This window comes from Muscardinus avellanarius (assembly GCF_963383645.1).
Source record: "Muscardinus avellanarius genome assembly, chromosome: 8".
Lineage (NCBI taxonomy): Eukaryota > Metazoa > Chordata > Mammalia > Rodentia > Gliridae > Muscardinus > Muscardinus avellanarius.
In genome coordinates, this window is record NC_137794.1 from 55017658 (window position 1) to 55041979 (window position 24322).

General features: G+C 34.2%; 1 protein-coding gene across 1 annotated transcript in view; it reads right to left on the reverse strand.

The window, feature by feature from the left end:
* ASCC3 (activating signal cointegrator 1 complex subunit 3) overlaps positions 1-24322 on the reverse strand; it is a gene marked incomplete at its 3' end in the record, with an annotated part of 321972 nt that overhangs the window by 106769 nt on the left and 190881 nt on the right. The window contains exons 24-29 of the mRNA XM_080700024.1: positions 21769-21989; positions 19473-19558; positions 17638-17804; positions 16771-16916; positions 14882-15002; positions 12494-12636 (exon numbers count right to left, since the gene is read on the reverse strand). Of these exons, the coding sequence (XP_080556150.1) occupies positions 12494-12636; positions 14882-15002; positions 16771-16916; positions 17638-17804; positions 19473-19558; positions 21769-21989 (884 nt within the window). The remainder of the gene's footprint in view (positions 1-12493; positions 12637-14881; positions 15003-16770; positions 16917-17637; positions 17805-19472; positions 19559-21768; positions 21990-24322) is intronic.

Sequence of the window (24322 nt, forward strand, 5' to 3'; positions counted from 1 at the left end):
CAGAGCGTATCTGTTGTGCTGGTTTTCCCATTTTCGCAGAATCCTCATTATCAGAACTCTGTAGTCTTTTCAAAGCATGTCAGAGTCAGACCATATGCCACTGAATAATGCTTATCAATTGTTTAAGATGCTCAATAAAAGATACACCATGGAGAAAAATCATAAAAGTTACAAAGCTTTTTCTAAAAAAATAATTAAATATGTCACATCTGGTACAGATGTTAAATAAAGTTAAAACATTTCCTTATAATTGCTTTACTAATAATTTCCTTACTAATTTCTTATAATACACAGCTGTATGATAAACCCTGTAGACTGAAGGGGAAAAATAGCAGCAAAGAAACACTTTAGGGTATTCTATTGATCTACTAATAAAAAAAGAATTTAGGAAACAGTAAATGAATTGAAAACGTTACCAAACCTTACCAATACTCTATAATTATTTTATCTTTCTGCCTCCCTCTGAAACCCAGACAGCTATACTTCAAAATGGTTCACCAGTGTTCATATATAAGTATATATGTTACATGTGAAGTAGATATACAAATAAAATGTGAATTAAATGTAAAATATAATCTAAATAATAACAGATATATAGGCTTATCTTTGCTGTGTCCCCTAAGTAAACACAATACCATTTTCAATGTTTGCTTTATAGGTGGGCCTAATTCTTAATGATAGCTTTATCATATGTAGTATTTTTTTTTTTTTTTTGGTGGTACTGGGGGTAGAATCCAGGCTTTCTACTCCCAAGTTATATTTCCAGAAATATAGCTATATATAGCTATATTTCTTTTATTTGAAAACAGGGTCTCACTAAGTTGCTGAGAGCCTCACTAAGTAGCCGAGGCTGGCTTCAAACTTGTGCAATCCTCCTGTCTTAGCCTCCCAAATGCGGAATTACCAGCGTGGGCCACCACACCGGGCTTAGTTTTTTGATTTTCTAAAGCAGCATACTTATACTTTATTAACATGAATTAAATTTGTGAAAGATCACAAGCAAAAGGGTCTAAATATAAGAACATATTTTACCACATAGGTTTCAGCAAAAGGATCCATTTATAAGATATTTCTTCAGTATCTCTGTACCATCATATTAGTATTATGAGTATTCCTCCCCTCCGTATCCTTATGTAAAGTGCTCAGGACTAGTAGTAGTTCAGTTTGGGGAGTTTTCAGATTTTGGAATATTTATATGGTGTTTACCAACTGAGCATCCCCAATCCCAAATGCTTAAAATTTAATATTTTTTGAGTGCTGACACAATCTATAACGGTTAACATTCATTACTTTTTTTTTTGTGGTACTGGGTATGGAACACTTCTACCACCGGGCTACACTCCCAGACCTATTTTATATTTTATTTGAAAACAGGGTCTCTTAAGCCAGCTGAGGCTGGCTTCAAACCTGCATGATCCTCCTGTTTCAGCCTCCCAAGCCTGAGGACCACAAGTGTGCCCCATCACGACCGGACATTCATTAAATTTTTAACTGTGTTTCAGTATCTTAAATGTTTCAAAACATTTAATCCTCACAACATACATTCCTGTGAGGATGGAGTTATTATTATTTCTTTTTCTTTTTTTTTTCTTTTGTGGTACTATTGATTGAACCCAGCAGTGTTCTACTTCCTAGCTATACCCTTAGCTCTTTTAATTTAAATTTTGAAAAAAGGTCTCCTAAGTTGCTGAGATTCTCACTATACTGCTGATGCCATAATTGAACCTGTGATCTTTCTGTCTCAGCCTCCCAAGTACTGTGATTATAGGAATGCACCACCAAAGCCAGCTTATTATTTCTTTTATAGATGAAGATAACAGGCTCATACGTTAAACAGCCTACCAAGGTCATAGTTGGTACTGAACCTAGGAAATCTGGTCCCAGTCCATGCTCTCAACAAAAACGGCGCCCTCTAATCAGTACATAAATAAGAAAGACCTCAAATAATTACTTAATTATATTATTCACCAGGCTTAAGACTAGACACCCCACATTGTTTTTGACTATATGCAAAAACTAGGTAAGATTTGTAATGATAAGTAATAAATTGGATACGAAAAGCTAGAGAACTCTCTGTAGATGATTTGCAAATTTGTTCTTTATTGTTTGAGCATTTCCATCCCCATGCCTGAAAATGAAGAACATGCAAAATGATTTTCTTTTCTAAACTAAAATATTACCTCTTTCAATTTCTTCATGAATGAGAATAACACAGTGTCTTGTGGTTTAGTTCTGGTTGACATTTTAGGTCCCTCCCTCTCTCTTCCTCCCCGCCACCCCCGTTTTTATGGCACTGAGGTAGAATGTCCAATACTCAGCAAATCTATAGATAATGTCTGACCTTAATGTTCTTAGCCTAATAGTTTAAGACTTTCCTCAGCTATTAAAATGTCTGAGACCTAACCCCAGCTCTATTTGTTTATTCTTTATTTTATTTATTTATTTTTGTGGTACTGGGGTTCCTGGAAGCTCTTCTACCTCAGGGCTACATTCACAGACCTATTTTATAGTTTTTTTATTTGGAAACAGGGTCTCTTAAGCCAGCGCAGCTGGCTTCGAACCTGCGTGATGCTCCTGTCTCTGCCTCCCAAGCGTGGGGATTACAAGCTTGCACCACCACACTTGGCTATTCTTTATTTTGAAACAGTGTCTCAAATTAGTGAGGGCCTCACTAAGGAGCTGAGGCTGGCCATGAACTGCGATCCGCCTATCTCAGCCTCCTAAGTACTGGGATTACAAGCATGCACCACCATGCCTGGCTTTCTCCCTTCTCTTTTTTGTGGACCTGGGAATTGCACCTGGAGGCCTTCTACCACTGAGCTACACCTCTAGCCCTATTTTATGTTTTTACTTTGAAACAGGGCCTCAATGAGTTACTGATGGTCTCGCTGAATTGCTGAGAGTATCCTCGATGCTTTAATCCTCCTGTTTCAGCTTCCCAAGTACTAGGAGTACAGGTCTGTGCCATGATGCATGGTTTGCTTTCTCTTTACCCACCTCTCCTTCCCTCCCCTCTCTCCTTTTTTCTTCTCCCTCTCCTTCTCTTTCTTAGATGGGGTTTCACTATTTTCCCTAGTCTGGACTTAAGTTCAAGCTACTCCTCCTTCTGCCTTCTGAGTAGGCGTGCACCACCATGTCAGGCTTGATTTTTCTTTATTGCACTTTCATCCCCATCAGATACTCCCATCCCACCCTGCCATTCCATCTTCTCTAGTCAGGCAGTGATCCCAGTTACCATATGGGCTAATTGGGTGATGTGTGCATGTATGCCTCCACCAACTTGTACTCCATTGAGATGTATCGCTACAATGCACTAATAAAAAATTTAAAAAAGAACACAGGTTCTGAATTAGCTATAATTTTTATTCCCAAGCTGCTAGTTACTTTGTGCTATTTGGAAAAATTATATAATTCTTCTGTTTTACTTTCTACCCCTGTAAAACTGGAATATCAAGAACTATCCTTCCAGAATTCATGATTAAATATAATAATATAAACCTTTAACAAACTATAAAGTGCTCCATAAATACATTCATTATTACTAAACATAATATGAGTTTTGGCTTCTTCTTCAGTAGCACAGGCATGATGCCAACAAAGAGAAAATAAAATTGTACAGGCCTTTCCTTTAGCTTAGGATCTTAAATAGTTGTTCTCAATTATACAAAAATTCCATGAGGCTTAACTGAGCTCAAATGTCCAATACTCAGCAAATCTATAGATGTCTGACCTTAATGTTCTTAGCCTAATAGTTTAAGATTTTCCTCAGCGATTAAAAGGTTGGAGACCTAACAAAAACAAAAGATACTTGGAATGGAGTATTTGTATCAAGAGCTAAATTTATTTTAGTTTGATAAAACACACACAAAGAAAACAAAAAAAAACAGGTTGTGTGGAATCAAGAGGGAAACACTAAATGCTATGTGCATGAATGTTCCTAGCACTCTGAATGTCATTATGATGTATAATTACAATGTACCAATAAAAGTGTGTGTGTGTGTGTGTATGTATGTATGTATGTGTGTGTGTATATGTATATGTATATGTATATGTATATGTATATGTATATGTATTTGTGTATTTGGTGGTACTGGGCTTCCTGGAAACCCTTCTACCTCCGGGCTACACTCCCAGGCACCTATTTTTTATATTTTTATTTGAAAACAGGGTCTCTTAAGCCAGCGAGGCTGGCTTCGAACCTGCGTGATCCTCCTGTCCCTGCCTCCCAAGCGTGGGGATTACAAGCATGCACCACCACGCCTGGCTACAAGTATATATTTTTTTTAAAAAAAAGTTGTTTGAGTTGAAATTGACAATTTCTGATTTTTAGCAAATTCTATCTTTATGCTAAATTGCTATTTATAAGAAGAGATCAACATATACATATAAAAAATGAAGAGTCAATAGCTACTTATATGTTGAATGTAAAAGCAAATGAATTAAAGAGAACTATAATCTAATGTCACTAGTAGAAGCCCTATCAAACTTGAACTTGTAATGGTTTTGAGTATAGCTAGATTACAGTTCATCTTTGTAAGCCTAACACTGCTTATAACAAAGGTTGGATGAATGATATTTAGCCTAAAATTCTACACTTTTTAATGATCTAAAAACACCCTTCATGAGAGCCTGTAAAAAATAATACCAATATTATTTTTCATGAAAGAGATTTTCCTACAAACTTATATCACAGTTTCTCATAAATTAACTTTGAAGCAGTATATAAAATTATAATAGGCAAATCTCTTTATTTATGTCTTCATGGTACTGGGGATTGAACCCATGAGCATTCTGCCTTTGAGCTATACCCCTAGCCCTATTTTATTCTTTATTTTGAAAAAGGGTTTCACTAAGTCACTATACACTGCTGGCTTCAAACTTAAGATCTTCCTGTCTCAGCCTCGCAGGAACTGGGATTACAGAAGTGTACCTCTATGCCCAGTTGGCAAATTTCTTTAATAAAGTTCTGTATTATATAACCTTTTAGTCAACTGATCTGAATTAACCAGATTTAGCTATACTGTTACGCCAAGGAACTCATTTTCTATAACTTCTCTCCTTTCTTCAAGATTCTTAAGTTGCTCAATCAGGAAAGACACTCCTTTCCCCGCTTCTGATGCCTCCGCCCCATGCACGCCCACCATCCAACCTCTGGTGATGCTTAGATTTCAGAGCACAACTTTAGGGCAAAAGATGGTACAGCAATCTAACTTACCTCCCTTTGTGAGGACTAAAGTGAATGACTAGTTCTCTTAGTTGTATTCTTTTAGCTACCTATATTTTACTTATCAGTGTGGAGGAAGAAAGTGCTATCCTGCTGCCAACTCACAAGAAGGAATTGGAAGGAAGACACAAGAATAAGGTCTAGTCTTTGGCCAGCATTCTGCTTTCTCACTCCAGACATGAAGTCTTATTCAAGGTGTAAGAGATAAAGTAAGAGCAATATTTTGAGTTTTCAACCAGTAAACTCACTCAGAAGGAAGGGCCTTTTCTCTGCTCTTTCGCCTTATAGTGATGGTTGGCAACTATCTAGATCCTGTCACAATTCAACCTTACATGTGGATCTAAACTGTGGAATACCTCATGGAGGCTGACAGACTACACTTGCTAAGTGCTAAATTATAACATTAGATGAATTACATAGGAAACTTCTAGAAGAGTTGTGTAATGGCTTCCATTACTTCCCCTTCCTTGTATTTGCTTCTCATTCCATTCTGAACTGGCATTTGCTTGCCAAGTTCTGTTTGCAAGTTCATAAAGGACCTCCAGTGTTAAATCTCACAAGTATTTCTCTGCTGTCAACCCACTGGACTCCTTTAATGTTTGATGTAGGCAAGTCTTCCTTCCTTCATGGAATCCTCTCTTCTTGGCATCATCTACCCTGAGCCTCTGCCAACTCCTCATTTGCTATCTATGCTCAAACTGAGAGAACTTTTGAGACCCTCTGTCGCTCAACACTTTCTGACATGTGCCTACCAGGATTTAAAGGCTCCCTCTCTGCTGATTTTCCCAAGTTCATAGGCTCATCTCATATCATTTGTGGATTCACAAAATTCTTGTCTAATTGCCTTAAAATGATACTTTGAAAGTCTTGGATATACAAACAGACACATCCCAAATATAAACTTTTAAAGCTCAAATCTGTTTCCTTTCCCTGCTCTATCCTTCAATCTCAGCATTCCTCATTTCAGTTACAGAGCATTGTTAATTATTTGGATGTTTGAGTTAATAACTGAGGAATCATTCTGGATTCCTTTATTCTTCGTAACCTCCATTTCTCATCTGACAGAAAGTCCTATTTTTTTCTAGTTCCAAGCATATCTTTTCATTCCCATTACTACCAGCCTAGGTGGCCCATGGACGTCCATGGTAATTTCAGCCATAACTCTATCTATTTTCTAATAAGTAATAAAAGTGATTTAAAGTATAAATTTGGGCATGTACTTTTCCCAGTTTAAAATCTTTTAATGGGCTGGACTAGTCCTCCGTTGGGTCTCTTTTTGGTTTGTTTCCTTCAGTTTTCTGTTCAGAGGTTACTTCCTCAGAGACGCCTTTCTGCCTGCATGACTGTGTAATATTTTCTCACTACCCTGAGCACTCTATGCCTTTTACCTCATTTATTATTATTTTTCCATAAGAATCATCATGATTTCATGCATTTGTTTATTATCATTCCCACTAATAAGTTAATTCCATAAGTGTAGAAAATTTACTAGACACAGAAAAAGAGCTCAATGAATATTTGATTCCCTATATACATGATGTACATTCACAAACATATCCAAGTCAATCACTAAGCCAAACATGAGAAGGAGGGAGAGGGAGGGAATGGAGTGGAGTTGGGGAAGTGCTAATTGAGTGATGTGCGCATGTATGCCATTAAGATGTTTGACTACAATGCACCAATTAAAAAATTAAAAAATAAAACAATAAAAATAAATGAATGACTATCATCCCAGAGTACTTGGAATAAAATTCAAACTGTTTAACTAAGGGCCTACAACCTTATAGAAAATGGCCTCTTTCTAGCTCAGCTATGCCAACACTCTCTAGCTGACTCTGCTTCAGCAGATCCTATCTCTTCTCCTGAAAGCTGCTCTTTCTTTTCTTGAAATAGTTCAAGCTCGTCATTTGGTTCTTAGCTTTAATGTCACCTTTGGTTATATATCCAGTAGTAGCATTTTTATCTTTTTGCTATTGGGATTTGGGGTTTCTTATGTAATCTGGAAAACAACCATTTGTCAGATGTATACATTGCATACTTTATCCCATTTTTTAGGTGTTCTTGTACTCTGTTGGGTGTTTCTTGTGCTGTGCAGAGCTTTTTAATTTTATGTAATTTATATTTCTATTTTTGCTTTGATTTCCTATGTTTTTGGGGTATTGAATAAAAAGTACTCGCTCATTCCAATGTTCTGAAGCATTTCCCCTATGTCTTCTTCAAATAGTCAGTTTCAGTTCTTACATTTAAGTCTTTAATCCATTTTGAGTTTATCTTTATAAATAGTGAAAAACAGGGGTCTAGCTTCTTCTCCATTTGAATACTCTATTTTCCCAGCACCATTTATTGAAAATACTATCCTCTCAAATGAGTGTTCTTAGCACTCTATTGAAAAATTAGATGGCTGTAGACGCATGGATTTAAAACTAGACTCTACTGTTTCTTTTGTCTATTTGTCTGCTTTTATGCCAATACCAAACTGTTTTGATTAGTACAACTTTGTAGTATGTTTTAAAGTCAGCATAATCCCTTCTGCTTTGTTCTGATTGCTCATGATGGCTTTGGCTAGTTAGGGTTTATTCATTCATTTATTTTTTGTACTTCCATATAATTTTAAAATTTTTTCTAGTTCTGTGAATAATATCATCGGTGTTTTAGTAAGAATTGCATTTTGAGGGGACAATGGGGATTCAAAAACTGAGACAGCTGTCTTCTAGTAGGTTTAGGCGTAATCATTTTTTTTTTTTTTTGGTGGTACTGGGGTTCCTGGAAGCCCTTCTACCTCCGGGCTACACTCCCGGACCTATTTTATTTTTGGAAACAGGGTCTCTTAAGCCAGCACGGCTGGCTACAAACCTGTGCGATCCTCCTGTCTCCACCTCCCAAGCGCAGGGATTACAAGCCTGTGCCATCACGCCCGGCTTAGGCATAATCATTTTGAATTTATGTGGTTATCTGTTGCAAACTCTGAAACTTTTAAAAGTGATTTCTTTTAGAGGCAGGAATACATTGTTGGTGGGATTCCAAATTAGTGCAACCACTTTGGAAACAGTATGAAGGAACCTCAAAAGAATAGGAATGAACCTACCATATGACCCAGGAATACCACCTCTGGTTATCTATCAAAAAGAATGAAAATCAAATAGCCAAACTAATGCATGCATATCTATGTTCATAGATGCACAATTTATAATTGCCAAATTATGGAACCAGCCAAGATGTTCATCAACAGATGAACAGATTACAAAACTATGGGATATATACACAATTTTACTCAGCTATAAAGAGAAACAAAATTATGTCATTTATGGGGAAATGGATGGAACTGGGGAATATTATGAATATAAGTGAAATTAATCAGTCACAAAAAGTAAGAAATTGAATGCTCTCCCTAATATGTGGAAGCTAGGGAGAAAAAGGGTCATAGGGGGAACTCTAGAAGAAGAAGGAGAAACTATAGATGAGCAAATAAGGTGACCTAACTCAGGGGTATAGGAGGGGAAAAGAGGGGAATTCCCTAATGTACTTTCACAAATATATCAAAGACAGTCACTAAGCTGAACATGAGAAGAAGAGAGGGGGGAGAAAAATGGGATGGAAACTGGGGAAGGGAGAATTAAGTAATGTGTGCATGTATTCCTCTACTATCTTGCATTCCATTAAGATGCATGACCACAATGCACCAATAAAAATTTTAAAAAATAATCAGTACAAATGGCTCAGCCTTCAAAGCACACACATACACATACACAAACCAAAAATATAACTAAGATGCACCAATAAAAAATTAAAAACAAAAAAAGCCTGGATTGCCTTGTTCTTTGAGATGGACATGGTTAAACAAAATAGGTGGAAATGGCATAATTCTAGCTGCTTTATTTTTAGCAGTGAAAAAAAATCTATAAAAACTGCAAACAAATTGTTTTCTACTTAGGCTTAGTAACAACTTTTTGTGCTGATAAAAAAATACAAAACAGAGAAATGATTCTATTCAATGGTTGGGCTATTTAAAGTTCCGTAGGTCCTTTTATCATTAAAATAAAGGAATTAATAGAAGTGTATGATAGCAGAAAAAAACACATGAGGTTCACATTTGAAGTTAATGTGAGTCACATATGTGCTAAATGCACAGTGCCTATACACTTTGAGCAAATATCCCAATATGTGTTCAGTAGGTATGTCCTTTGTACCTGACTTCAAAGAACAGTCTCCATTTGTAAGATTTTAGGGATAAAGTAGAATTAAGCTTAGATAGATGCTGCACATAAACTAAATCATCAATATCCTATATATCTATCTCAGGATTTGTCTCCTAAGCTACAATATTGTTTTAGACAAAACAGCACAATTATTTAGTCATACAAATTAAATACCCAAAAGTAATTTTTTGAAAAAACTATTCACTTTATCTTGAATAAATATTTGGTGTAACATTAATAAAGTAACGATGCAACTTTAAAGATAAAATGACATTTTTCACTGTACTTACTAAAATACAGGGATACCTTTTATATTAGACTAATATTAGGGTCTGCTTATGAATACAGTGGAACAAAGTAAGAATAGTTTGAAGTAGCAGTGTATTATTACATATCAATATAATATTAATGGTACTACTCAAGAGATCTATTAACCCTAATCATGAGAAATAGAAAGAAAGATAGATACAAAGATTGGATGCATATGGGTTTAGAATATTGTCTTTTGCTGATGCTGACTGATACTATATTCAGGCTGCCTGAGATCACAAAGGGGTAATGAGGGAGAGATGGCAAATGCAACAATTATGTTGCTGTTCTCATCGTAATTCTATCAAGAAAATTAATGTTTAAAACTGCAAAAGTATAAGGAAGGAAAATCACTATATATTAAATCTAGGGAGCCGGGGAAAAATGTCTACTTTAGAAGTAGTAAAAAGCTGGGGAGGGGGTGCACACTTGTAATCCCAGTGGTTGAGAGGCTGAGACAGGAGGATTGCACAGGTTCGAAGCTAGCCTCAGCTATTGACTGAGGCTCTCAGCAACTAAGTGAGACTCTGTTTCCAAATAAAGTATAAAATAGGCCTGGGAGTGCAGACCATAGGTAGAAAAGCCCCTGAGTTCTACCCACAGTACCATCAAAAAATAAAATAAAATATTAAAAAAGAAAAAAGTAGTAGCAAAATAAAACAAATAACAATACTATTGGACTGCATCATATAGAATGCAAAACCTATTTGTAAAAAGATACCACAATAAAAATATAAGTAATTAACTACCAAATTAACTGAGTATATGGTTAGCAAAACTAATTATATAAAGTTTTATAAATATATCACTTTAAAATTTGGTAAGGTCATAAAAATCTATAAATGTACTAAAAGAGATGAAAGACCAAAGAAAATGGAAAGATGACAACAAAAACAAAAGATAATATCTATTACACAAATATATTAAAATGCTCAATCATGATAAAAAATGATATTAATTAGTGCTATATTTTTGGAAAGTAATTTGCAGTAAGTAGGAAAATCTGTAAAAAAGATTTACATTATTTGACCTATTCATTTTATTTTTAGAACTCTATACTTAGAAAATAATTCTAAAAAAAAGAATAGCCTATAATAAAGATGCATGATTAATTATAGGCGAAAAACACCATGGAATAGCTGCATAGTAGAGTAAAATTATGCAATTTTAATGACAGTTTAAAATTATTACATATAATTTAGTGTTTTCTATTTATTTTTCTTGTGTGGTGCTGGGGATTGAACCCAGAAGCACTTATACCTCCCAGCTATACCCCTAGCCCCATTTTTATTTTTTATTTGGAAAAAGAATCTTGGTAAGTTACTGATAGCTTCACTAAGTTGCTGAGGCTGGCTTCAAGTAATGAAATTAAAGGCATTTGCCCCCATGCCTAGCTAGTGTTTTCTAAATTTTGAACACTAATTATATTAGGTATTTTTAAGAAGTTAATTTTATAAAACTGACCATAAGTTACATGAGGGCAAGAATGTTCAAAATTCTGGAAACTTAGTTGAATATAAATCACAAATATGAATAGATAATGAAATATTTAGTAGGACAATTCTGGAAGAAAATACACTAGAATATTAGTAGTATTGTGTTAAGGTGTTAGTATTATACATTCTTTCCTATATTATTTTTTCCAAATTTCTATTATTTTATTCTCTCTCTCTCTCTCTCTCTCTCTCTCTCTCTCTCTCTCTCTCTCTCCCCCCCACCCCCTCTCTCTTTCTCTCCTTTCTCTCTTTTTTGTGGTACTGGGGTTCCTGGAAGCCCTTCTACCTCCAAGCTACACTCCCAGACTTATTTTATGTTATTTTTATTTTTGGAAACAGGGTCTCTTAAGCCAGCGCGGCTGGCTTCGAACCTGCGCGATCCTCCTGTCTCCACCTCCCAAGCACAGGGATTACATTACAGGCATGCACCACTCCGCCTGGCTATTTTATACTTTTTAATTGGTACATTATAGCATAGTTAGCATAGTGAGTGACAGAAACATGCACAACAGCACAGAATTCATTGTGTTTCCCTCTAAGCCCCCCAACCCCATAGATAATATTAACTTCTTGTATGAACAAAGGATTCTTTGAAGTTTCCATCATCAGATCTCCCTTTTCTTCTTCCCACCTACCTCCCCAAATCTCCCTCCCCTATTCCACTATTGTCTCCCCTTGTTTATCTGAAATTCTCATTGTTTTCCAGTTTCTCTCTAGCTCCCACACATAAGTGAAAACACATGGTCCTTCACTTTCTGTGACTGGCTAATTTACTTAGCATAATACTCTTGAGTTACATCCACTTTCCTGCAAATGATGTGATTATGTTCTTTTATGGCCAAGTAAAATTCCATTGTGTGTATATACCTTAATTTCATAATCTATTGTCTACCGATGGACACCTAGGCTGGTTTCATAGTTTGCTGTGTATTATGCTGCAATAAACATGGATATGAATATATCCCAATAGTAATCTGAGTTCAATTCTTTTGGGAAGATCCTCAAGAGTGATATGGCTGTGTCATTTGGTGGCTCCATTCCCAGTCTTTTAAAGAACCTATATACTGATCTCCATAGCAACAGCACAAATACATAATTCCACCAACAGTGTGTAAGGGTTCCTATCCCCATATCCTCACCAATGTTTATTATTGTTTGTATATCTTTGTCATATAAAAAGACTAAATAAAATTGAAAATGTAATTTCTATTATAATACATGTATAATTTGACATGTATAAGAAGTAGAAGATAATATATAATGCTTACCTCTCTTTCATCCATGTTTAGCCACTGCTTTGGATCTTCCTCAGTAGCCAGAAAGGCTATCAATTCCAAAGCAGTAAGTCGAGTTTGACGTCTTGATGAGACAAATATCAAAACAGGTTTAGCTGGAGAATGACTTCTAATTGCTGTTGAAATGTTGTAGAAAACTGAATGTTAAACCTCAGACTAAGAATTTCATTAGGATATCAAATAGATACATGAAAATTAATCTTGCAAACAGTTTAGCTGAATTCTTAATATGGTCATAAAATTTAGTATTAGTCAAACTCTACATGGATCTCTCAACATGTTGGATGGAAGATGAGAAGACAGAGATTGCTGGCTCTTCCTTGGGAAGATATTGACTAAGACAGGGAGAGTTTAATTATGTCAGCTCCAAATCTCAAACTGAGCTACCAAGGAAGGAGAAACTTAAATGCTTAAACCTCCCTTAAAAGCTGTATACAGAAACTGAATCTTGGAATTGAGTTTTTTATTCCTATTATTTTTCTAAGATATTTCTGTTTATGTAGTGACATTACATAGTTAATTGGTCCTAGGATCTGAGAAGAGTCAAGTCCTATAGTGTGATGAAAAATGTCTAAAGAAAGACCACAAAAAATTCTTTTTGTTTTTGCCTTGTTACAAGAAGACTGTAAACATAGGAGAGACTGTACCAATAAACAAATGAAAGATAAATCAGAAGAATATTTTCCTTCTGTATTAAAAACATGTGTGAGTTTTGAGTGGAAAAATAAGAGGATAGAGAAAAAAGCTGAAGAGAATGCTATGCCATAATGTGTATCTGAGAAATGGCACAGTCAACACACAAAGGATGAGATGAGCACTTTGAAACCTGAGTAAAGACTGAAGGAAATATTGTAAATCAAATCTATACAAAATTACATAAGGAGCCACATAAATTATTTGCCCTCAGGGAAATGAGATTTCCTTGCTCCAAAATGTTGATGGCACAAGTATATATTTATGTCTGTATAGATTTCTTAGAAATAGACAAAGTTTACACATTTGTAAGTAAAAAAAAGTCCAACTTCACTGTAATTTCTTGTTTGAAATGTGAGCTGCAAAATTTCTTTTTATGGGCTGACATATAAGGTTTATTATGGAAATGTTGACATGACCTTGGCTATATTTATAGTCTAACAGTGAGAAATAAAGCTATCATAAATTCATATTTCTAAACTCAAAGAAATATAGTAATCACTACAGGTACAATAAATAGTTTAAGGAGAGCAGCTATGCTGATACCATATCTTAAGAAGTGCAAGTATTCTGGTTATTTACTATTGGCTTACAAAATATAAAATGTTTCATTTCCATCAATGGTATGCAATTGGCCATTCCTTACACAGATATAGGCAATTTCAACAATACATACTGTGAAAAATAAACTCATTTATCTTTTTTCCTATTCTTTTGACATCTTTCAGAATATTATGCCATGTAAATGATAAATCTCTGGCAAACCATATTAGAAATAGAATGCTTAAAACTCACATATTATTACAATATTGGTGTCATTTGTACACACAATCATGAATGGATCTGTCTCTTTTTTAAACCTCAACATTTAATGGATTTTTGCTGCTGCAAGAACAGGTGTGGCTGAACAGCTCATGGCAGATTTATTGTTCATTAGTGATTTTGTACAATGCTTCTGTGGAGGTGTAAATAATCTGAACTGCCAAGATTGGTCTCTAGTTCACAATCAATACTTTGCTTCTGTCATAAGGCTAATTACAGCAGCTAAAAAGTCACCTCACAACTGTCACCTCAAAATCAACAGCAGTTCACATTAGAGAATTTATTTTGGAGGTTATTTTTAATAGATACAATAAATATTCCTTATACAGTTTAAATAAAACATGTTTCAAAAGAATAGGAGTATTATTCTCAAAACTTTTCTGCTTGCCTAATTTTTTAGAAAAGGAAAAATGAAAAACTAAACAAAGCACACACAAAAAATGGATTATTATAAAAAAGAACTAAAATTTCTAATTTCCAAGCTTTATGGTTTCTGGTAAAAATTAAGATTGTGATTTTTTTTTTTTACTTTCTCACCCTATCATTTGTTTATGCTACTAATTATCATATAAAAATCTTAATAGGTTAACATTATGAGTTATTTGATTACTTTTAAAATTATATTCTTTTATTCTACTACAAAAGCATTACTCATTTATGATCTCTCCAATTTTGGAAAGGTAACTTAACATATACTTATATCCTTAACAGTTGAGGAAAATAGACTTAGATGTTTGTAGAATTGGGCCAACATTATCCCATCAAAGAAACCCAAACCATGTGGAATATATTAAATAGCTACAATACAGAATCGCTGTTATTTCACTAAAAGAACATAAAGCTTACCTTGAAATGCAGGCTTGTTCATACTCGCCATGCGAGGGCAGTAGTGCTGACCTGGAAAGCCTTGAATGTGAACTTCTAGTGGAACAGGGCGGACTGATGGTCGAAAGTTGAACAGTCCCATCTACAGTAATTATGAGAGAGAAACCATGTTCAATTTTTAAAAAATTTATTGGTGCATTGTAATCATGTATCTTGATGAAGTACAGGATGTAGAGGTATACATGCACAGGCACTCATATAGCCCTTCCCCAATTCCTACCCCCCCCCCCATAATCCTGTTAAATCTGTGAATGAGATCATATGCATTAGGGTACTTTGCTCTTCCCCCTTATATCTCCCTGAGTTAATTCGCCTTCTTTACTCATCTAAGGTTTCTCCTTCTTTGTCTTAAGTCCCTTTTATGTCACATTTTCTTCCTAGCTTATGCATATTATGGAGAACATCTGACTTTTCACTTTTTGTGACTGACTAATTTCACTTAGCATAATGTTTTCCAATTCCATCCATTTCCCTGTAAATGACATAATTTTTTCTTCTTTATGGCTGAGTAAAATTCCATTGTGTACATATTCCATAGTTTTGTAATCCATTTATCTGTTGATGGACATCTTGGCTGGTTCCATAGTTTGGCAATTGGGAATAGTGTGGCTATAAACAGAGATACTAATGCATTAGAGTCTGGTAGTTTGGTTTCCATTCTTTTGGGAAGATAACCAGAAGTGGTATTACTGGGTCATATGGTAGCTTCATTACCATTCTTCTGAAGATCTTCCATACTGTTTTCCAAAGTGGTTTCACTAACTTGCAATACCCTCAACAATATATTAGAGTTCCCATTTCCACACATCCTTGCCAACATTTGTTATTGTTTGTGTTTTTCTTTTCTTTTCTTTTTTGGTGGTACTGGGGTTCCTGGAAACCCTTCTACCTCCGGGCTATAATCCCAGACTCATTTTATACTTTTTTATTTGGAAACAGGGTCTCTTAAGCCAGTGAGGCTGGCTTCCAACCTGCGCGATCCTCCTGTCTCCGCCTCCCAAGTGCAGGGATTACAAACTGCGTCACCATGCCCGGCATTGTTTGTGTTTTTAATGATTGACATTTTAATTTCATTTAGGTGAAATCCCAAGGTAGTTTTGATTTGCATCTCTCTGATTGCTAATGTTGAGCACTTTTCCATACATTTATTGGCCATTTGAATTTCTTTTTTTGTGAAATATCTCCTTAGTTCATTTGCCTACTTTCAGATTGGGTTGTTTTCTTAGTGAGTTTCTTGAGTTCTCTGTATATTCTAGATATTAGTTCTTTATCGGAGGAGATGCTGGCAAAAATCTCCCATTTTGTTGGCTCTCTGTTGAGGTTCTTGATAGTTTCCTTTGCTGCACAGAAGCTCTTCAGTTTAAAACAATCCCACATATTGATCATCCTTTTAATTTCGTATGCCTTTAGAGTCTTGTTGAGAAAGTTTTTAACTATGTCTGTGGCTGAAATATTGGACCTATGCCCTCTCAAGTAGCTACATGGTCTCTGGTCTCCTAGATACATCCTATGAAGCCAACATCACACGACCACCAAAATAAAATAAAGACAGCTTACACACACACACACACACACACACACACACACACACACACACACACACAGGAAAACTACAGGCATATGTCATTGGTGAACTTAAGAGGCAAAACTGCTAAACAAAATATTAGCAAAGCACATTCAAAATCACATTAAGAAAATTATATACCATGCCCGAGTTGTGTTCATCCCAGGGATGCAAGGCTGGTTCAACATATGAAAATAAGTTTTTATATTTAAGTTTATAAAGTTATGGTGCCTCTTTAATGTGGCCACTTATGCTACATTGCTAGATTTATCAATCTTCCACATACCTGCTTAATATTGAGCCAGTCAGCAAGGTCTCTAGCATTAGCTAATGCAGTCGACAGTCCAACAATTCTAACAGGCTTTTCTGTGTGTGATGAGATGAAATTTGTTCGAGAGACAATGACCTCTAGAACAGGACCTCTTTCTTCCCCTAAGAAGTAAGAATAATGAATATTAATCCTTTAACAAATCCATGTTTGCTCCTGCAGATATGAAGGCAAAGTTTGCAGTTTTTTTAAAAACTAAAAATAGGATATCAGGTGATCCAGCAATTCCACTTCTGAGTATATATATATCCAAATGAATTGTAATCAATATCCCACAGAAACGAATGTGTTCTCACATTCATTATCACATTATTTTCAATATACAAGAAATGGAATTAAGCTAAATATCCACTAGTAGATGGCTCAAAAAATATACAATGAAATGCTATTAAGCAATTTAAAAAGATGAAATCCCGTCATTTGCAACAATACCGATGGACATAGAGGGCATTATGCAAAGAAAAGTAAGTTGGGCACAGAAAAACAAACACTGCTTGACCTCATCTCTATATGAAATCCCCAAAGAGTCAATACATACCTACGTAAAGAATAGAATGATGGCTGCCAGAGGTTTGAGGAGTGGTTGGAAGGATATAGGGAGATATTGGCCAAAGAGTACAAAGTTTCAGTCAGACAGGAGGAATAAGTATGTGAGATCTACTATATAGCAGGGTGACTATAGTTAATAATAATATATATTCCAAAATTGCTAAGAAAGAACATTTTAGATGCATTACCATAAAAATTATAATTAAATGAGGTGACATACATGCTAAGAAAAGAAAGTCAAAGTTTATAAAATGAATTAGATACAGTGATACTCACCAAGCAGATGGATCTCATCTATGATGAGAATTGTGACTTGCCGAACATAGTTTCTATTTTGCCAGCTTCTGCTGACTCCATCCCACTTCTCTGGTGTAGTGACGATAAGGTCAGCCTGGGCAATGGATTTCATATCAGGAGTCACATCTCCTGTTAGTTCAATAACTCTGGAAGGAAATAAAAATGGTCCTCACGTAGCAAGCACATGATCTTAGAAAGGCAAAGATATAATCTAATTCAAAATAAAATTTATAGTGCTTAAAACTATTTTTCTTCTCTTTTAATGTCTGAAATTTTCTGAACTGAATCTAAAACATGTCTCTTAAGAATTCTAACATCATTTCTTGCTGTAAAATGGACATTTAAATTCAAATCATTCACACATCTTTTATACAAATATGCCAGGGTGTTAGACTTAGATTATGCTTAAAAAAATCTCTGCTAGATATGATTCCATCAAGCCAAACTTCTATGTCCTTCTCTACATATTGGAACAAACATCACTTTTGGAAACACATCTTTTTAATAAGGGAAAATATTAACATGAGGATTATTAATGTTATGTGTAAGTTTTATTTCTTTTCAGGCTGAAATTTTATATGAGTAATAGAAACAACTAAAAACATATAAGGACATAAATGAACCAAGGATAATATGTACTCCCTCTTTCTGATCAGATCTATCTTACAGAGGAGAAGAGGACAAAGAAAACCTATGTAAGTGTTAAAGAGTCAGGTAATATGCAGGAAAATCTGGAGACTACCCAAATTTCAGGTGATCACTAAGTAATGTGTATATCTGGGTTAAGACTCAGAAAACTAAATGAGGGGCAAAATTTGTATAACATCCTCAAAGTATTTTTTCATTTTGTTATTGGTGCATTGTAATTATACATCATAATGAGGGTCACCATGATAGAATACATGTTCACATAGCATTTGGTGTGCTTCCCTCCACATCTTGCCCTGTTCCCTCACCCTCCCTGTACAAATATTAAAATTGATATTGATAACTTAATATACAAATATAACATTATTTGAATTGTTTCCATCATTAATTTTCCCCTTCATTTCCTTGTTTCCCAATGTTTCCCAAGTTTCCACATATGAGAGAAAAATAAATATGACCCTTAGCTTCCTGAAAGTAGTTAATCTTCCTTAGCATAACATTCTCTGGTTCCATCCACTTTCCTGCTATGAAATAATTTTGTTCTTATATATCATACTAAATATGTAACATGTTCATATTACTCAAATAATATGTAACGAATCATTTCCATAACATTCCTATAGTATTTCTACTGAGTTTTCATTTTGAAGCATCTACATATTTATCATTTTTGAAAAAAAGATAGTTTACTTTTAATTTTTTTGTATTACCTATGAATAACATTTTTTATTATATAAAGAGCTCATTCCTTAATGGTTACATGATAGTTTACATTGTGTAAACACACTGTAATTTAGTTAGCAATGCTCAATTGGACATTCAGGTTATCTGTAATCTTTTACTATAAAAATAATACTATAATGAATAGCCTCATGATAAAGTAAGATATCAAATAAAACATTGTATTCTTCAAAGAATCTCTATTTTTCACAAGCAATTTATATTTAAAATGTTTTAAATGGTTTCTGAAATATACTCCTGTCTCAGCCTCCCAAGTACTAGGATTTCAAGTATGCACCACCATGTGAAGCTTAAATAGTTATAAGTTTAAATAGTAGATTATAAAAATCACTGAAAACACATTTGACCATTTTATGCAACGATTTTATCTGTTGGTCCATTCAAACTATTTAAAGCATATCTGTTGAATAAAAGTAAGAACTTACTTTTTACCAAGCTTTTCTTCTATTCTAACTTTCCAGTCATCCATTCTTTCACGCACTAAGGCTTTTAGGGGTGCAATATATACTGCCTAAAAAGGAAAGAAAGAAGAAAAGACTCTCATGAAAACACTGACAGAATCTTAAAACAAAAGTAAACACAAAATTGGTCAAAATAGGGCAGTGTGGTTTTAAAATTTATCATTAAATACATAATACTGAAAACTTGTATTGGAAAAACGTCATTAACAAACTAAAAAATACTAACCTAAATTAATTTAAGGTATTTTTAAAAAGCACCACTTAAAGTATTTTAAAGTTTTTTTTTTTTTTTTTTTTTTTTTTTTTTTTGCGGGTCTGGGAATGGGAATGGAACCCAGGGGCATTTTTTTTTATTCTTTATTTTGAAACAGGGTCTCACCGAGTTGCAGCAGGCCTCACTAGGTAGCTAAGGCTGTCCGTGAACTCGATTCCCTGGTCTCAGCCTCCCGAATGATGGGATTTACAAGCATGCACCACCATGCCGGCTCGATTTTAAAGAGCACCACTTAAACATTTTATATTAAAATTATATTCTAACATAATGTGGACACATACAAAACTTGACATAATATATTATGCAGGAAAATTAGGGTTTGATTAAAATAAAAATGTGTTCCTTCCTGATATGTTCAAGATTTATCTGAGCTGTAACTAATGAAAAGTTTATTAATTTTGAAGTTTAAAAAATAAAGTAGTTGTTCTAACTTAATTCAGATTTTATGAACATACTAGTCATTTAGCTGTTCTACTTTTAAAAGAACTGCATTATTCCCTAAAAAATTTTCCAAGCAAATGTTTATAAAATGTTTCAAATTTCAGTAGAGCGCTTCTGTTATATTAACATGTCTTAATGGTTCAATAATTGAAAAGTAGGAAAACTTAGTTGAGCATTAAAAAAAGCCACTAAGTGGAAATCACTGAAAAAATTTGAACATTTCTGAAATCAAAAAAGATGATGAAAATGCCACATACCAATAAAAATATTTATAAACTACCTCAATTTTAAATGTAAAGCATTCACACAACTCAAAAATGAGAAAGCCCTAAAGACTTCAGGGAAAAATAAAACTGTTAAAATTAATAAGCAAGCCAGTCATGGTGGTACACACCCATAATCCTGCAACCCCAGTACTTAAGAGGCTAAGAAAGGGGTTCCAAAGGTTGGAGGACAGCCTCAGCAATTTAGAAATACCCTCAGCAACTTAGCAGGACCCCATTAAAAAATAGGGCTGGGAGTGTAGTTCAAAAGTAGAATGCTCCTGGGGTTCAATTCCTAGTACTACTAAATCAAATAAACAAAAAAACCTAAATTTAATAAAGTTGCAGGATATAAAATAAAAATATAAAAACTGTTAGTTTTTTTCTATTTATTATTTAGTTTATTATTACACACTAATAAGAAACTAAAACTATATATAGAAAGAAAAAAATCAACCAAAGTCTCATTCATAACAGCAGCAAAAAATACTAAGTAGATGAAAATCTGTACAGAGAAAACTATACAATGAAAGACACCAAGGCAGATAAAACCAAATGGAAAGATATCATGTGTTAATGGAGTGAAATAAATCTACAGATTCACGGTAATCATTAAAATGCCAACAGCATTTTTCCTAGACAGAGTCAATAGTGAATCTATAGAACTGCAGAGACCCCAAATAACCAAAGCAATCTTGAGGAAAGAGGCATCATATTTCTGCCTTCAAATTATATTTTAAATCTATAGTAATCAAAACAGTAAGGCATTGGCAAAAAAAGGACACATAGGCCAATAAAACAAAATAGAATCCAGAAACCAACCTACATATATACATTCTACTAATCCTTGGAAAGGATATCAAGAATACACAGTGGAAAAAATAGTCTTCAATAAATGTTGTTAAGAAAATTGAATCTTCACATGTAACAGAATGAAAATGTACCCTTGTCTCATGTCATATGCAAAAATTAACTTGAAATAGATTAAAAACTTACATGTAAGATCTGAAACTAAAAATCCTAGAAGAAAACACAGGGAAAAGGCTATGTGGCAATGTGTTTTGGATGGCACCAAAATAATAGAAAGCAAAAGCAAAAATAAAGTTTGAGGTAAATTTTGTTGCCGCAAATTATACTAATATTGATCTAACCCTATGGAAAATTTACTAAGTGTGTAACAAAATCTACTCATTGGGTTCTTCCAGGATATTTAGTGGGTGAGGTTAGAAATTAAGAACTGCCTTTTCTAACTAAAAGTAAACATATGATTCTTTCAACAGACCTTTGAAGTGGGATACTTGTTGAAGACTCTGAAGATAGCTAATTCAGCTGCCACAGTCTTGCCTGATCCAGTGGGTGCCCCAAGTAGGACGTTACAGTCATTGTGATACAGTGTATGGAAAATTTGTGTCTGCACAGGGTTAAAGTGGCTGAAGTTGTAGAGGGCTTCATATGCTTTACATCCCAAAGCCGTAATTGGTAAAGGCTGAAGATCCAATAATTCTGAAAAGATCCAATAGGTACTGCTATATAACATGCACAATACTGTATACTGCAATTTAAAGAATAAATTATAACATAATTCTTTAAAAAATGACCAACGTAAGTTCTTATATACCAGTAACACATCTTTTATTCTCTGCCACCACATTTATCATGTTAACATACTGATCACTCTTCTGGGGGAGTTCTCTACAAACTAACTAAATCTTTCTCTTCCAATCAGGAAAACAACAAGCTTATGAAAATATGCAAAGAATTGGAACAAAACTAATTTGACTCTAATTTGTAAAACAATGAAAACCATTTGCAAATGTCAGTTATGGAATAATTAATAACAACAACTTACTTTTGAGCTGTCAGTAACCAAGCCAGAGTAATTGAGTAATAAGGTGTTGCTACAGGCAGTGGAGGCTAAAATGAAACAGGCTGATTCAAGGAAGAAACTTGGGTAGGAGTTTTAAAGCAGAGAATGACTGAGTAAACAAAAACTTCTCTGAGAAAACCCTGAAAGAAACTAGGTTTGGTTATTTCTGATTATACAGAAGGGAGGCCTAATGAATAAGAAAATTAAAGTGATTTAGAGATAGGGATGCATATAGATCCTTGAGCATAGGCTCTAGTAATCCTGACAACTATCAGCTGAAAAAGCAGAAGGCAGCTTTATTCTCCAAGTTACTATATGGAAGATGCATACTCATTTGAAATTTTCAAAAGATTTTAAAAAATCAGTAAAAGCCGGGTGTGGTGACGCATGCTTGTAATCCCAGCATTCAGGAGGCTGAGACCTGGAGGATCACGGTTTGTGGACAGCCTCAGCTACTTAGTGAGGCCCTCTGCAACTCAGTGAGACCCGGTTTCAAAATAAAGAATAAAAAATAGGGCAGGGGGTGTAGCTTGGAGGTCAAATGCCCCTGGGTTCCATCCCCAGACCCGCAAAAAAAAAAAAAAAAAAAAAAAAAAAAATCAGTAAGAGGGCACAGTGGTCTAAACCTTGAGGTAGAGCTTCAAAATATGGTTTCAAAATGAAAACTATAGTCTATGAATTTTCTTAGAAATAAAATAGCTTAATTTTTATTATTTTTGCTCCACTGTTCTATTCTATCACACGGGTATCTCAGAGCTAACTACATACTTTCTATGCCAGAATATAATATTGCTTAAATTTTCTGTAGCACTGGAAATCAAGAAAGGAGTGGGAAGACATTGTATTGTTAAGGCTTGCAATGCTGATCAAGAATAAATATTTTGAATAAAAATGAAAACTTAACATTGCACAGTCAAATGTACAATTACTGAAAATGTTAAAGTAAGATGGTTTATTTCAGTTAAAGAGTTTTCTTGGTTGATTTGAATTCAATGGTATGCTTATATATACTTTCAGCCAAATTGACTCTGAAATAATTGAGATTATTTTGTGCATTTCAAATATCAATTGAGAAGTCATGGTGGTAAACTTTCTGCTTCTTCAAATATAGCCAGAAATAAGTTAATTATATAAGTAGGGTGCTATATGCTTACTTGCTTAACAGAGAAATGATTAAATGGGCACTAAGATATAATGCTAATGTATGTAAAATCAAATACATTAGTCACAGAAATCTAGTAGTGACATTGGTAGTACATAATTTAAATTAAAACACTAAAAATCTTGTGAATTTTATTATGCAATTCTAGATATCACACATAAACACATTTGATGAAAGAAGACCAGAAAGATACTTATCAATAAGTGGGCTACTAGATAATACAATCTCATTATTTTTCCATTTTGATAAACCTTTTAGTTCTGCTATAAAAATATATCATAGAAAAACTGAGCTGCAGTATAAAGAATCTCTCCTGATGATAAGCTAACATAAAGAATAAGATACATTTTTGACAAAAATGGCAGGAAAAGTAACATTAAGGCCTTCTTTCACTTTCCAAAGGCCTAATATTGTGTTCATTAGCAGTAGTTAGAACTAACATTTTTATTGTGAAAAGTCAAAATGTTTGTCTTTGGAAGAAGTATACGGAAAATAAAATTTGATACCTGTCTATAAAGTAAATTAAGGCTTCTAGAAATTATTAATCATCAATTATGAATTCTCAATGAAAATAAACTAAAGATTAAAGGTATTTTTGAATTTTCGGGGCACTTGGAAGTTATCACTACAAAGATTTATTTATGAAAATTTCCTTATATTACAAATCAAAACAGAAAGGTATTTGTGTAAGTTATGAAAATCTAAAATGTAGTTTTGCAAGTTAGGATAATAAAAATGTCATTATAGGCTATTACCACATACCCCTTTTTAAGTAATAGAACCAATTACCACACACCCCTTTATGAA